Source organism: Oryctolagus cuniculus, chromosome 10 (assembly GCF_964237555.1).
Source record: "Oryctolagus cuniculus chromosome 10, mOryCun1.1, whole genome shotgun sequence".
In the NCBI taxonomy this organism is placed as follows: domain Eukaryota; kingdom Metazoa; phylum Chordata; class Mammalia; order Lagomorpha; family Leporidae; genus Oryctolagus; species Oryctolagus cuniculus.
The window spans coordinates 12,862,887-12,879,150 of NC_091441.1; the positions used below are offsets into that span (position 1 = coordinate 12,862,887).

Below are 16,264 nucleotides of genomic sequence, written 5' to 3' on the forward strand. Positions count from 1 at the left end.
TTACTTCGAGGAAAGCGGGGTGGGTTATCGTTGACATCAGTCAGGGTTACGGTGACTGACGTAGTTCCTGACAGACCTCCGTTCTGACCAACCATATCCTTTGCCTGAATGACAAGCAAGTACTGGTCTTTTGCTTCTCTATCCATGTTTGGAAGGGCAGTCTTGATGACTCCTGTAAAATTTCAAATCTCAATGAAATGCATACTGAACCACTGCATTTATAGTAGCAAATAACATTGAAATAGGTAGCAAGATACCCATCAGTTGTTGCTTTTGTTATGCTGTGTTTTTTTTTTGTTTGCTTTTTAATAATCTCACTGTGCATTACACATCACATATTTTAGTAAACGTATACAATAATCTCACTGTGCATTACACATTCACATATTTTGGTAAACGTATATAATAATATAAAGCAAAGAAAATAGACAGTCACCTTCATGGGTCTCAGGGAAATATGGTGAGTGAAATACTAGTTTAAATGTCAACAAAATGGACACCTTATCTAGAATAATGGGTAGTCACCTGTACTAGAACATAGCAGTGAAGGTATTGCTTTCTTCTCTTTTCTGCTTTTGAAAAGCTTATAATAATTTATGGCAGTATGTGATCAGTTTCTAAGATTCCAAGTTAGATGTAACTCACACTATCTTTTTTTTTTTTTAATAGATTTATTTTTTTTCTTTTCCTTTTTTTTTATTTATTTAATGAATATAAGTTTCCAAAGTACGAATAATGGATTACAATGGCTTCCCCCCCATACCGTCCCTCCCACCCACAACCCTCCCCTTTCCCACTCCCTCTCCCCTTCCATTCACATCAAGATTCATTTTCGATTATCTTAATATACAGAAGATCAGCTTAGTATACATTAAGTAAGGATTTCAACAGTTTGCTCCCACACAGAAACATAAAGTGAAAAATAATAGATGATTTTTTTTTTAATGATGATGAAATCAGATCAGACCTATTGTCATGTTTAATCCCAGTGAGAGTCAAGTTGGGAGTTGATAGTTTCTTTTTTTTTTTTTTTTTTTTTTTTTACAGAGGATCAGTTTAGTATGCATTAAGTAAAGATTTCAACAGCTTGCACCCCCATAGAAACACAAAGTGAAATATATTGTTTGAGTACTCATTATAGCATTAAATCTCAATGCACAGCACATTAAGGACAGAGATCCTACATGAGGAGTAAGTGCACAGTGACTCCTGTTGTTGACTTTACCAATTGACACTCCTGTCTATGGCATCAGTAATCTCCCTATGCTCCAGTCATGAGTTTCCAAGGCTATGGAAGCCCTCTGAGTTCTCCGATTCTTATCTTGTTTAGACAAGGTCATAGTCAAAGTGGAGGTTCTCTCCTCCCTTCAGAGAAAGGTACCTCCTTCTTTGAAGACCTGTTCTTTCCACTGAGATCTCACTCACAGAGATCTTTTGCCAGAGTGTCTTGGCTTTCATGCCTGAAATACTCTCATGGGCTTTTCAGCCAGATCCGAATGCCTTTAGGGCTTATTCTGAGGCCAGAGTGCTATTTAGGACATCTGCCATTCTATGAGTCTGCTGAGTATCTCACTTCCCATGTTGGATCACTCTCCCCTTTATTTATTCTATCGGTTAGTGTTAGCAGGTACTAGACTTGCTTATGTGCTCCCTTTGACTCTTAGTCCTTTCATTATGATCAATTGTGAACTGAAATTGATCACTTGGACTAGTGAGATGGCATTGGTACATGCCACCTTGATGGGATTAAATTGGAGTACCCTGGTATGTTTCTAACTCTACCATTTGGGGCAAGTCAGCTTGAGCATGTCCCAAATTGTACATCTCTTCCCTCTCTTATTCCTACTCTTATGTTTAACAGGGATCACATTTCAGTTAAATTTCAACACTTAAGAATAACTGTGTATTAATTTCAGAATTAAACCAGTCATATTAAGTAGAACAGACAAAAAAACTACTAAGAGGGATAATGTATTAAGTTGTTCATTAACAGTCAGGGCTATGCTGATCAAGTCACCGTTTCCCATAGTGTCCATTCCACTTCAACAGGTTTCCTTTTTGGTGTTCAGTCAGTTGTCACCAATCAGGGAGAACATATGGTATTTGTCCCTTTGGGACTGGCTTATTTCACTCAGCATGATGTGTTCCAGATTCCCCCATTTTGTTGCAAATGACTGGATTTCGTTGTTTCTTACTGCGGTATAGTATTCTAAAGAGTACATATCCCATAATTTCTTTATCCAGTCTACCGTTGATGGGCATTTAGGTTGGTACCAGGTCTTAGCTATTGTGAATTGAGCTGCAATAAACATTAGGCTGCAGACCGCTTTTTTGTTTGCCAATTTAAACTCCTTTGGGTAAATTCCAAGGAGTGGGATGGCTGGGTCGAACGGTAGGGTTATCTTCAGGTTTCTGAGGGATCTCCAGACTGACTTCCATAGTGGCTTGACCAGTTTGCATTCCCACCAACAGTGGGTTAGTGTCCCTTTTTCCCCACATCCTCGCCAGCATCTGTTGTTGGTGGATTTCTGAATGCACTCACACTATCTTAAGAGAATGTAGTATTGGTTAGATCTGAGCACTTGCTCCCAAGCAGGAACACACACACGTCTGCAAGATTTTTAAGCATTTAATTTGTACTTATTTGAGCAGTAGGGCTTTTTGATTTTAACATTTCTTACTTATTTTAAACATGCACTGCATCTGTTGCAACAGTCACAATAATAGAGACTCAGAAATGCATGAATCCTTTTGGTTTTCTATCTGCCGCTTACAACTAATCTTTGAAAGATTACAATTTTTTTTTTAAAAAAGCATAGTGCTATAAACATCAGGTTCAGTTGGTGAGTGTCTGAAACATTGTCATCTTAGACTGTAATGGTTCTATTAATATTTCAAGTTCATTTCTCAATACTTTTGATAACTCTAATCTCAATAAACACGGAACTCACTGTTACCAAACATAATCTTTGTTTTACAAAGTTCCAAAACTTACACATCTTTATGCTTTTCTACTTTTTCTTGCTCTTAACCATCCTTTTTTGTGTAATTTTTTTTAAAACTGAGTATTAACTTATCTTACTTAAGTATTCCTTATCTTACTTATTACTTATCTTGAACATTTGACCTACCTACAAATGTGTTTAATCTATAAGGATTAGGAAAATGAGTTATTTTAGGAAAAGGAGTTATTTTAGGAAAATGTTCTACTAGAGATTTATGTCATCTCTCATTTCCTTCTAATACCAATTTGTATAAGTCAGTTATCACCTTTCCATGTTCATTGGAATGATAAGTCCATGATTTACCAACTAAACAGAAAACACTGCAGCCCCATCTTCACATAGTTTTTTTTTTTCTTTTTTAAGATTTCTTATTTATTGGAAAGAGAGTTACAGAGAAAGGTAGAGACAGAGGGGGAGAGAGAGAGGTCTTCCACCCACTGGTTCGCTCCCCAAATGGCCACAACAGCTGGAGCTGGGCTGATCTGAAACCAGGAGCAGGAGCTTCTTCTGGGTCTCCCACATGGGTGCAGGGGCCCAAGGACTTGGGCCGTCTTCTACTGCTTTTCCAAGTGCATTATCAGGTAGCTGAATCAGAAATGGAGCAGCCAGGACTCGAACTGGTGTCCTTATATGATGCTGGTGCTTTAACCCGCTGTGCTACAGAACCAGCACCAGGCCCTAACATAGTTTTGCATAGAGATATTATTTGTGAAAAGAAATACAACATCATTATGTTAGAAACCTAATAGGCAAAGTCAACTCATTGATTTTGAACACTTCTAATTGCTTCTTTGTATGTGTTCTTAAAAAAACACTTTTCCAAGGCAAAAATCATAACAAACTTCAAATTACTGCAGGTATCAGTGGCAATTTCCTAATGCCTCAACTATCAAACACAGTTTCAACAAGAATACAAAAATTTGGAAAATTTTAATTTAGATAAGTTAAATATATACAGTCATAATAGATTTCTAGTTGGATAAACCCCCTATTTAAAAACTGATTCTCATATTTAAATACAGATAAACAGCTGAACTCACACAAACACACAGAGCAAATAGCTGACTATGCTTCTGAACTGCTTGAATCCAATCTTTTTCTTTTTTTTTTAAGATTTATTTATTTGAAAAGCAGCGCTGGAGAGAGGGGAGAAACAGAGAGAAAGAGAGAGAAAGAGAGAGACGGACAGACAACCTTCCATCTGCTGCTTCACTCTCTAAATGGCTGCCATAGACAGGGCAAGGCCAGGCAGAAGTAAGGAGCCTAGCAGTCCATCTGAGTCTCCCACATGGGTGGCAGGGGCCCAAGCAGTGGCAGTACCCTGTATGACAGCATCCCACTAGGCTCCATTTCAAGTCTCTGTGCTTCCAATTCAGCTCCCTGCTAATGGACCTGGGAAAGCCGCGGGAGATGGTCCAAGTGCTGGGCCCCTTCCCTCACACAGGCAACCCGGATGGAGTTCCAGATTCCATTCAGACACTTGCAGAGTGAACCAGCAAATTGGACGATCTCTCTCTCTCTCTCTCTCTCTCTCTCTCTCTCTCTTTCCCTCTCTCTCTTTCTCTCTCTCTCTTTCTCTCTTTCTCTTTCCCTCTCTCTCTCTCTTTCTCTCTCTCTCTTTCTCTCTCTCTCTCTCTTTCTCTCTCTTTTGATAACTATGCCTTTTAAACACATAAGTAAGTATTTAAAACAGATTTGTTGTATGTCCCACATGTAACAAATGCAGTCATTTTTGAAATGCACCGCCGTTCGGGGAACCAATTGTGGGGCCTAGATTATCCAGAACCAGGCTGTGGATTAGCCTTAAGAGTCCAGGAAAACACATAAACCCAAGCAACACTAGTTGGAGGGTATTCATGCTGTAAGGGTTCAAATCAATGGAAATTTCCTCATTAAAACTCAATGAATATTTAAATATAACTCTGAATGGATTAAGTCTTAAAAGAATCTCAATATTCAAAAACCACCTTTCTCAGGGACCTGATTGATAAAACTTTCTTACAACAACTAAGACCTGGGTTATTTGCACTGACCAACTCCCAAAACCATCTGTCTAGCCCACTTTCCTCTTTACCATGTTTATTTTACATAGGTACACCTAGAGTTCTCAGGTCACAGACGTAGAGACATTAACTTCCTTATGTTTTGCGTTTATTCAATACTCGTTCATATCCGGAGGTAAGGACCATGGATGAACAGAGCCATTTGGTTCAGTCATCGCCAAAAGGGAACAAAGTCAACCTTGAGAGTGTCACCGAGAAACAGACAGGAGATTCTGTGCTACAAAAACAGTGGGAAATTCATATAGCTTGTCTGTTTGCTGTGCTTCTGTTTTAACAGATGTAACTGGATATTATGTTAGAACTCTCAGTAGCTACTACAGAGATGATGACTTTTTTTTTATGTGACTATGAACCTGTGAATTAGAATGGTAGATATCTCTGGTAATGCGATGAATCTGTAATGGTATTTATGTATTCAGTTTCTTTGAATAGGCATCATTAATATTTTAAAGTATCCCAAGGATGTTCATAACCAACACTAGCCTATTCTGGGTTATCTTATATCAAATAATGTTATATTATATGATGTTTACAAATAAAGTACATATTCAGGAAACAATCCCAATGCCATGTTTTGCTAGCAGAGATACATATGCATATTTTAATGTAATGTGATCATCTACTATATTACAAATGAGAAATAAGTACTCCCCTATACACATTCAAAATGGCTAGTGTTGGTCACTTTTAAAAATTCACGTAGTCCTAAATGCCACCACCTTGCAAGAGAGAGCTCCAGGTTGAGTATGTCATGAAGCATCATAAATCCAACTCTTTCTATGATGTTACATACTGATAACCAGTGAAATTAGAAAAAGCAGCAAAACTCAACAGTATATAAAGTTTAAAAAAAATTGAGGGCCAATGGAGAGTAACTTGGACATTCTTAGGTGTAATACCTTTGAGACTTGAGTTGCTTTTCAGAAAAAAAAAGTTTATATGAAAGATAAAATCTATTATGTCTAACATTCTTTGAATCATTATGTTGCTTGTTTATCAAGTTGTTCATTTACAAAAATGAACAAAGAATAGTGTCAAACACTACTCTCATACAAATGCAGAAACTGAGATGTGATGGCAAAGATTCTAGAATAAACAATTTCACCTTTTAAGGAAAATAAATATCCACGATACTTGAAAATTAAATTTCAAAGGAACTTAGGAACTGAAATGAACAAAAAAATTGAAGATATGTTTCTGTTTTTAAAAATGCCATTTAAAAATAATAGTTTGAAAACTGAAATGTCATTTATTCATGGGTTTAATAAAATAAGCAATAAAACTAAGAAAGGTAATTTTATTATTGCGTTTACCAGTAGTATATCAATATGGAGAAAATGCATAGTCGTGGTTCTTTTAAGAAGTAAGTTGTTGATTAATTGAGAAAACTGTTGGATAAAAATCATTTTCAATGGGGCTGGTGCTGTGGCACAGCAGGTTAATTCTCTGCTTGGGGTGCCAGCATCCCATATGGGCGCTGGTTCTAGTCTCGGCTGCTGCTCTTCTGATCCAACTCTCTGATATGGCCTGGGAAAAGAGCAGAAGATAGCCCAAGTCCTTGGGTTCCTGCACCTCCATGGGAAACCTGGAAGATGCTCCTAGCTCCTAGCTTTGGATTGGCCCAGCTCCAACTGTTGAGACCACATGAGGAGTGAACCAGTGGATAGAAGACCTTTTTCTCTTTCTCTCTTTCCCTTTGTCTATAACTTTACCTCTTAAATAAATAAAATCTTTAAAAAAAGAAAATTATTTTCAAATTAAAATCACAAAATTATTTGAATGGGCATTTCATTGTATGCAAAAGATTTAAGATGCGAGTGCCTAATACGTTTCTATTTGTCTGTACGCTTTTTATCTAACTTGGTATCCTTCACCTTTGGAAAGATGATAAAGAACCATTGCAGTACAGTTGGCAGCTTCTGGACACCAAGGGATTCCTGAGCTGGTACCAATTAGCAAGAGTCATTGAGGAAGGGGCTTCTCTTCTACACTGTTTTCAGTAGGCTGGGCCAGGGCTAACACCCTTCCACAACAGGAGGCACAACACAGAATGGAACGTGCATGAAGGGCATATTTGGGAGAGGTATTTTAGGGTGAAACCATTCACATGGAATCATAACGTAGCAGCTACACATGTCATATACAATGATGGTACCATGTAGTCACATGGAAAGAATTGAATGACAATTAGAGTTTAACACTTGATCCACTTTCCAGAACAGACTCTATGGTGTGTGACCTGTTCAGTCACACTGACCTCATCCTAAGTCTAAAGCTTTGCTCATGATATACTGAAATCCTTACTAATTTTAGATCAAGGGGTCACATTTTCATTTTGAAGTGAAACTTAGCAAGTCCTGCCATATATCATATACATTCAAAAATAGTATCTGTTGGCTTGCAGGCCACAGAACAGATTAATGTGCCTAAGAATAATCCTGTTTCCCAGCACATTTGTGGACAAGGATCACCCAGTAGTTTACTACTATGTTATCTTGTTTCTGGTGCCATCTCATTTGCATATTGAAGTAGTTAGTCAACACTGGTTTGTACAACTATCTACATTTTAGCTTTTTGGAAAAATAAACCAAAGTAGAAAATAAAGTTACCTTCTGGTCATTCTGCCTGTAAACAGTGTTTTAGGTAGAATACATCCTCTGAGCTTCTAACCATATTTTTTTTTTCTTAGAAGATAAAAAAAACTTACAGAAATGCACTGGTCAAGAACCAACTGTACCTATTTTTCTCTTGGCATATTTTCAACATTTTATCCTGTCAGACGTGTACTTTCTTTCCCAAATGTTTAGATTTACATTAGTAGAAAATAATGTTAGTTCTCACACAGATAAGAATCAGACTGACACCAAGTAGAAAAGATGAACTGAAACTTCATTTACAGTTCCCATGCCCCAAAGGACTGAAAACTACCCATGTTTGTCAATGCCATTTAATTTTTTTTTCTTTACATGGTATGAGTTAGCAAACGACAAAAATGCCCACAAATCTCTGCACTGAAAAAATAGAAAGAAAGTTCCAATGATTACTATCATTGCAGAATCTAAAACACTCGACTTTTTTTCCCGCAATACACAGTCTTTTAGATTCTGAAATTAAAATTAAGTTTGAAGGACTAAGAATGTAACCCCATGACATACTATTCCCTTGTCTATCAATTTTTGAATCTTTACCTCCACAGGATTTTATATATATATATATATATATATATATATATATATATATAAATCCTATTATCTTACAGCAAAGCTAAAAATCACAAGCCAATCAAGAGTAGCAGAAAAATAATTAACCCTTTGAATTAATACATGCTGTTGCAAGATGGGTTATATAAAGCAGGGATGTATAATTTGTGAGAAACTTGTCAATGTCTTTCTCAGCTGCAGAGAGTAGATATATAAGCTAAGGAACATGTGTTTGCATTTAGGTTTCTGAAATCTATCTTTCAATCAAACCTGAGCACACTTTTTACATTTATAGAATTAGTACCATAATCAAATACTTCCATTTGGTTTTCCTGCAACACTTCCTTAATTAAACTATGTCTACTCAAACTTTGCCACGGCATAGAAATGAATTGGCAGTTGCTAGAAAAGCACCAATGAATGAGCAAGGATTAAATTCTTTTCTCTGTTCACACACACTATAGCTATTATTCTCCAGACATTTATCCTCATCATGACTTGAGACTAGATCAATAAATATTGTCTTTTTTATAAGTATGAACAACAAGACCAATAGCATTGCAGTATTCACTTGGAGGCATAGTACTATCAAAAATCATAATCATAAATTTATGTATTTGAAGAATACTAGTCTACAATAGAACAATATTATTTAAAAACAGAGATATTTTATATTTCACACTGATTTAAAAAACAAGGGCAATATTTATATCCCCACCATTCCCTATGCACAGGCCCAGAAAGTTCATATATATTAAAATATAATTTTATAACCATATCTATAATGCTCCAACTTACAGCTTACTCAATTCAAACTGTTTCAGATTTCAAACAGAACAAATAAGTCAACCACATAAATATTCTCCCCACATACGTTGCAACTCATAGTAACAATTTTCCCCAAATGAAAAAAAAAATACTTTTAGTTTAGTTTTTGACGTAGCCGACTATCATCCTAATCATTATGTTTCAACATGTTTCCCTGAGAAATGGCTTCTGGAAGGAAAACCTGAAACTATGAACTATGCAACTGAAAGACATGGCCAAGTACAACTCCCTATGTGAATCTGTGGAAGAAAACAAAATTTTCTTATATAGCCAGGAGAAGGCAAATGAGATGTATTTAAATATATAGAATTTTCTTTAATTTGTTAAGAACATGGGTGGTAACTCCTGTATAAAGAATATTCTATGTATTATAGTAGTAGATATATATACAGGAACATGATAAAATAGAGTGACTATGTTATCAGTGCCAATTTTACTTAGTAGAAATTGATATTGACTCTAAGCCAAGATATCACTGATGACTTTTACAGAGATTGCACATTTCTGTTTTTTACCTGTCTTTGGCTCCACTGAGAAGTAAGGCTGCCCTTGCAGAATGCTGTAGACGACTCGGGCGCTGTTACCATAGGTAGGATCATCAGCATCTGTGGCTGTCACTTGTACCACTGAGGTCCCTAGGTAATGACCCAAAAGCCATTGAGTTAAACACATTCAAACAGGACAAAGTGAAAGAACTCACAAAATGTTGCAGATTCTCCATTAGAGTTACAATTTTTAATTTGTCTTGCTTTAAGTTACATGCAAAACTGTCGTGCTTTTTTTTTTTTTCTACTTTGCTCCTGTCAGCCTCCCAATAATGCTAAAGGTTAGTAAAACTCATGATTTATTTAAGGGTTATGAAAATACATAGGTAAAAAAAAAAAAAAAAACATTGATGAGACATGCTATATCAGCATATACTGAGACTCAGACGGGAGTGAAATTTTAGGAATTTCACCTCTGAGGGTCAGGTTCCAGTTTTCACCAAAAGTAGGTTCATTAAAAGTCAGTCTCTATGTAGAAAGCAGCATAGCATTTATTGACATCCTCAACTCACAAATTATGGAGCTATCTCACTGCTGTGTTTAGGTAGAGCCAGACAGAAACAGAAATGTTGTTAATTGTACAGTTGACCCATTATCTGGGAAGTAGGTAGATGGCCACCCTATCTACTTGAGAGTTGTTTTGGTTTGTCTTTGTTTCAAGGAACTGACTTAAAAACAAATTATGCATAAATATCTAAATGAAGCGCTCCCAAGGAAGGAAAAGCAAAGCAACTTTAAAAATAGCATTATTAGGGTTTTTCTCTACAGCATGTGATAAATGTCATCATGCTTCTTCACTTTACCAAGCACTAACTTATTCCATAAGAAAAACATTAATACTGATATGTTTGTTCTATTTCCATTTCAAATATAATATTCAAAATACTAAAATAATTCATGATTGCATAGTTTATATAGTTAAGCACATACTATTATGTAATTTATGTCCTATCTGATGGACATGAGACGTTGATGTATTCTTTAAGGTCCTAATTTGTTTCTACTAAGTTCCTGAATGTGACATTTTAATTATAACATCTTTTTAGATGTATTCTTACACAGATCTTTCTAAATAAATAAGCCATTATTAATGTGCACTCTGTTACAAATCCATTCTATTTTCCGTATTTGGAAGACTGATGTTACCAACTCCATTTTCTTTAACCTTAGGAAGGAATTATGAAGATAAGGACATGGCATCACGTTTTTAAAATCCTGAAGATTTTTATTCGATGTTCTTAGGGCTGGCACTGTTGCACAGTGGGTAAAGCTACTGCCTGCATATGGGTGCTGCTCATCCCCTGGCTGCTCCACTTCTGATGGAGCTTCCTATTAATGGCCTCAGAAAAGCAGCCAAAGATGCCTCAAGAGCTTGGGCCCCAGATGAAGCTCCTGGCTCCTGGCTTTGGCTTGGCCAAGCACTGGCCAGTACAGCCATCTGGGAAGTCAACCAACAAATGGAAGATCTCTCTTTCTCTCTCTTTCTCTCTTTCTCTCCCTCTGTGTGTGTGTGTGTGTGTGTGTGTGTGTTTGTCTATCTGTCTCTCCCTCTCTGTCACTCAGACTTTAAAAACCAATCAATAAATAAATGTCTTTATAAAAATTCATTAAATTGTGAATATTTTAAATGCTATAATCAATTATACTCCTATTTCTGTTTTCTCTATAATGCTTCTTTATATCAATATATTCTGTTGATATGCTAACTTGGGGATTTCCTACTTCATTTCAAAAAATAAGCAACTTTAAAATAACAATTAAAATAAAACCAGTTAATCTATTTCTGCATAACATATTTTCCTGACATAGCCATGAACTAATTTCATACAGATTATATTACATATTATATATATGGACACCTACTATATACCTACATAAATATATCTATTTGAAAATAAATTTATTGAGTTTTAGGTTTATCTATGCTCCTCTGGTGATCAATAAACTCTCCTAGGTTATAATTCATGAGATTTAAATCTTATAATTATTTAATATCAAATGAAAAATAAAATCCTGAATATTAAACATAGAAAATTTGCATTGTACAGACCATACTATTTAGTAGGTATTATAATTATTTAGTTACTATTACTATAAACTATAACATTGCAAATCTATAGCAACATATTTTGTATAAATTTCTGTGGTCTAAATTAAAATTTTTAGATTAACCCAGTGGTACAAATTAGCATGAAGTAAAATCTGATGATATCCAAAAATCATTTTCTAAAAGTTTTGACCTTGTTTGAATTCAAGTAAATTAAAAAACATACTGGTGTCCTTAATAATCATGCTGTGTGAAATCAGGATACCACCATCAAATAAAACTACCGTGCATTACTTACTTTCTATAACAAAAATTTGACACAGACCCAATTTGCATGGTTGCAGTCTATGCAACCTTAGCAAGCCAAAGAATGGTGCCAAAAATGCCCCTAGCACAGCTCTGAAGTTGAACGGAAGTGGTCAAACACTCCTCACACAGTCTCATTTTACTAAACATCACTAATTTGTGGAGGAAAACATGTCTTCTCTCCAACTTAGAGACTCTGGTCACTGCTGCTGTGGCTGCCGCCTTTGATGAAAAGGTGTGGGCAGGACTCCGAGCGTGGACACACCTGTTGTCCGCAGAAATGCTCACATGTGATGCAGAGGTTCTGCCACCGGTGTCAGACCTGCTTCTGAACAGAAGCACTGATTCCTCTGTCTCATTTCCAGTTTGTATTTCTTCAGCCAGCGAAGGCCATAGTGCCACAAATAAGCTGCCCCTCTCTCATCTGGTACACAAACACTTAGGGTCACTAAACTGTGACTCCCCTAAAGCGTATGAACAATACACTTCTTTAAATTCCCCGCTACCCATGTACGAGAGGTCTTGATTGAATGACTAAAATGACTTTTATTTAAAATAACACAAATAGGCCGGCGCCGCAGCTCACTAGGCTAATCCTCTTCCTATGGCACCGGCACCCCAGGTTCTAGCCCGGTTGGGGTGCCAGATTCTGGCCCAGTTGCTCCTCTTCCTGTCCAGCTCTCTGCTGTGGCCCAGGGAGTGCAGTGGAGGATGGTCCAGGTCCTTGGGCCCTGCACCCACATGGGAGACCAGGAGAAGCATCTGGCTCCTGGCTTCGGATAGGCGCAGTTTGCAGGCCGCAAAGCGCCAGCCATAGTGACCATCTGGGGGGTGAACCAACAGAAAAGGAAGACCTTTCTCTTTTTCTCTCTCTCTCACTAACTCTGCCTGTCCAAAAAAAAGAAAGAAAAAATAAATAAATAAATAAAATAACACAAATAATATTGGCTAAAATTCCCATGTGATAAATTAGAAGGTCCAATGTTGTTTTAAGAAAACTTCCTCCTTCAATATTAAAAACAATAAGTAAATAAATAAATCAACTAGTTGATTACAGAAAGATGAAGGATGACGTGTGAGTGGACACTTGTGGGTTCAACCACATTCATTACAATTACACAGGCCAGTTTGTTAGAATGTCACTGTGGCTTGCCACTGGGGACCTTCTGCATAGATTGCCCAGCCACAAGGTGATCTTTGGAACAGTGAATCATTATCCTAGTATCATGGAAATAACAGTAACAGATCATCACTGGGCTGTATCTGGAAGGGTGTTATTGTTTAACTTCTGAGGCATAACTGTATTCATTTAATAACAAATAAACAAACATTAAATGGAAAACAAACTGTAAGACCTAAAAATTTCTGAAGACATTGAGTTGTAAAAAAAATGTAAAAAGAACAATGTAAAATGCAAAAATAGTTTCGTAGTTTTCCATATAACTAAAATAATGTGTTGAATTAATGGTACTGACTACTAACTCACACCTTCCTTTGACCATGATAACTCCTTTATAGATAATACATTTTTCAGAACTTAACAAAATTATGGATTTAAATACAAACCACTGAAAGTCAGATGCTCACTGCAATAGCAGTATGGTTTCTACTTACCCACAGGAGACATTTCAGGAACTCCTGCTGTGTATGGGCCATCCAAAAATTTGGGTTCATTGTCATTGATATCCTGGATTTTGATCACAAACTCAGACTCAGGCTCCACAGGTTTGTTGGTAAGCCTGTCCAGTGCTTGGGCTCGGAGGGTGTAGTAGGCCTGTTCCTCACGATCCAGTCTCTTGGTTGCATGAATATCCCCTGTGTTCTCATCGATAATGAAAATGGAACTTGCCCCTTCGCCTGACAAGATGTATTTGATGGAACCATCTCCTTTATCAACATCAGAGTGAAGCTGGTGAAAAATTCATGTGAGATGAGATTAACTTACAAGAGTCAGCGATATGGAGATATGTAAAAATAATTTTTATGTCAGGCAGCAGTACATGAAAGTTTATTGTTCTTGGAAAGATAAGCTGAATGCTGATTGCGCATAGCAGAAAGGCGATTAGAATGTGTCAAGCTTGCTCTAGTGAGCAAGACAATTTCATTTCTTCCTGTAAATAGTCTCATTTCCCAAGTATTTTATGGCATTTCAAAAGTTAGGAACTAGTGGTGGTGTTATTTTTTATTTGGTCTGTCCTTGCCTGAATTAGCCATGTTCTTTGAACAGAGACGACATTCAATATACCTATATAACCAGTAGGTTTGATCTGATTCCAAACAAAGGGACTTTCGGTAGAACACTTGTAAATACAGTTCTAATTTCACATTCAGTATGCTTTGAAGTCCCCAAAGTGTTTAAGGGAACCCTTCTGTTCTACCTCCTGCCTCATCCTTATTCACTCCCTGCCCCAGGATTAACAAATATGGATGGATGTCCAGTCACTGATTTCTCCAAATCCTGTTCTGCATGTTAAAATGTAAAGCTGAAAAAAATTACACTGCTCTCTAAAGTCAGAATTTTAAATCAAAACGTGCACGGGACTTTAACTAAAATCTTTCTGGAAATACCAAGAACTGCATTAGATTTGCATGATTAACCCCAACATCCAGAGCTGGGCAGCAACTATGGATTTGCATTTCATATCTGAGACTGTCCCTGTTGTATGTCAGAACATTATGTTGAACAGAGGAACCTTAGGAAACTCAGAAATAATTACACATTTTCCCGAACTTCATAACCTGAGAAACACACCACTCAATCTGTCGTTTCAACCCCTTTCATTCCCTGTAACCACCATCATCCTGAACTTCAGTTAATGTGAACACAGAAACCCAATTTACCAAATAACAAAGCTTTTCACTGCCCTACAGAACTATGTTTGGATTTTTAAAAGAGAAGGTGACAAAAATGTAAACTATGGAAAGTCACTTCGGAGAAAGCACCGGCACAGTTCATTTCCATGTCCCTTGTAGTTGCTGCAGATGCGGCTTTTTGCACCATGGATTTACGGAAGCGACGGCTCCCCTGCATGGTAACAGCTGTGTTTTCCCTCTGTGGCACAGTACTTAACTACCTGGACTTTCTTCTGGTTTATGCAGTTGTTAGTTGGAACTGAATAATATAAGAAAAAATTTCTGGCCCATTATATTTTAATTTTCTCCATATGGAATTATCTGACAGATCACTGGGCCCTGTGTATACCATCCCTCTGGGGAAAGTGTGCTCTTGAACTGTGATGAATTGTTGATTTTTCTTCGGTCATTTTCAGGGTCTCTCTCTCTCTCTCTCTCTCTCTCTATATATATATATTCTATTCCCTGTTCTTATTGTTCTCTACATGGTGCTTCATCAAAATCCACAGTGCCCTTATTAATGCCATTAGCAGATGAGGAAACTGAGAAGAAAGGGAAGGACCTTGACTGAGTTCGTGCATCAGCTCCCTGGCAGTACCAGGATTATGGATACCGGCCTGCTAGTGCAAGGCTCCACTCCTACTGCCAGTCTCTGGAATAGGAGCTGCTTCCCTGTGAGGCAGGGACATGAAGAGCTGCTGCAAAGGAGAACCTGGGGAAAGAAAGGTGAGTCCATCTGCCCTCTACCTGATAGCTCCCCACATCCTAACGAGGCTCAACAACACAAAGACTTGAATCTTGTGGCAAAACACAGGCCACAGATAAAAACACTTGCTCAGCCAACCATCTCTTAGCCCCCTTTTCAATGCCACCGTTCCGGCCTCCCTAACCATCCTCTGTGGTCCTACAGAGCAGCAGCTATGTGGGCCGGTCCACCTGCTCCTGCTAACCGAGCCATGAGACACTATGGACACTTGCAGACAACCATGAGCATATGAGTAATACAAGGGCTGTAGGCCGGCGCCGCGGGTTCTAGTCCCGTTTGGGACGCTGGATTCTGTCCAGCTCTCTGCTGTGGCCCAGAAGTGCAGTGGAGGATGGCCCAAGTGCTTGGGCCCTGCACCCCATGGGAGACCAGGAGAAGTACCTGGCTCCCGGCTTCAGATTGGCACAGCACACCGACCGCAGCGGCCATCTGGGGGTGAACCAATGGAAAAAAAAGACCTTTCTCTCTGTCTCCCTCTCTCAGTAACTCTGCCTGTCAATAATAATAATAATAATAATAATACATGGGCTGTGGATTTAATCTAAGATTTCCTACACCTTTCATTTCCATTCAGGACCACCATTTATAAATCCAGCCCTGATGACTCATTGGACTCATTCATGTCAACTGGGCACTGTTTTCATGGCATAA

At 37.6% G+C, this 16,264-nt stretch overlaps 1 protein-coding gene across 5 annotated transcripts in view; it reads right to left on the reverse strand.

Moving 5' to 3' along the window:
* The window catches only part of CDH7 (cadherin 7), a 154,811-nt gene that overhangs the window by 81,204 nt on the left and 57,343 nt on the right, over positions 1-16,264 (reverse strand). For all 5 annotated transcript variants that reach the window (XM_070049870.1, XM_070049871.1, XM_051851138.2 and 2 more), the window contains 3 exons: positions 13,609-13,903; positions 9,612-9,731; positions 5-172 (listed from right to left, as the gene is read on the reverse strand). In XM_070049870.1, the coding sequence (XP_069905971.1) occupies positions 5-172; positions 9,612-9,731; positions 13,609-13,903 (583 nt within the window). The remainder of the gene's footprint in view (positions 1-4; positions 173-9,611; positions 9,732-13,608; positions 13,904-16,264) is intronic.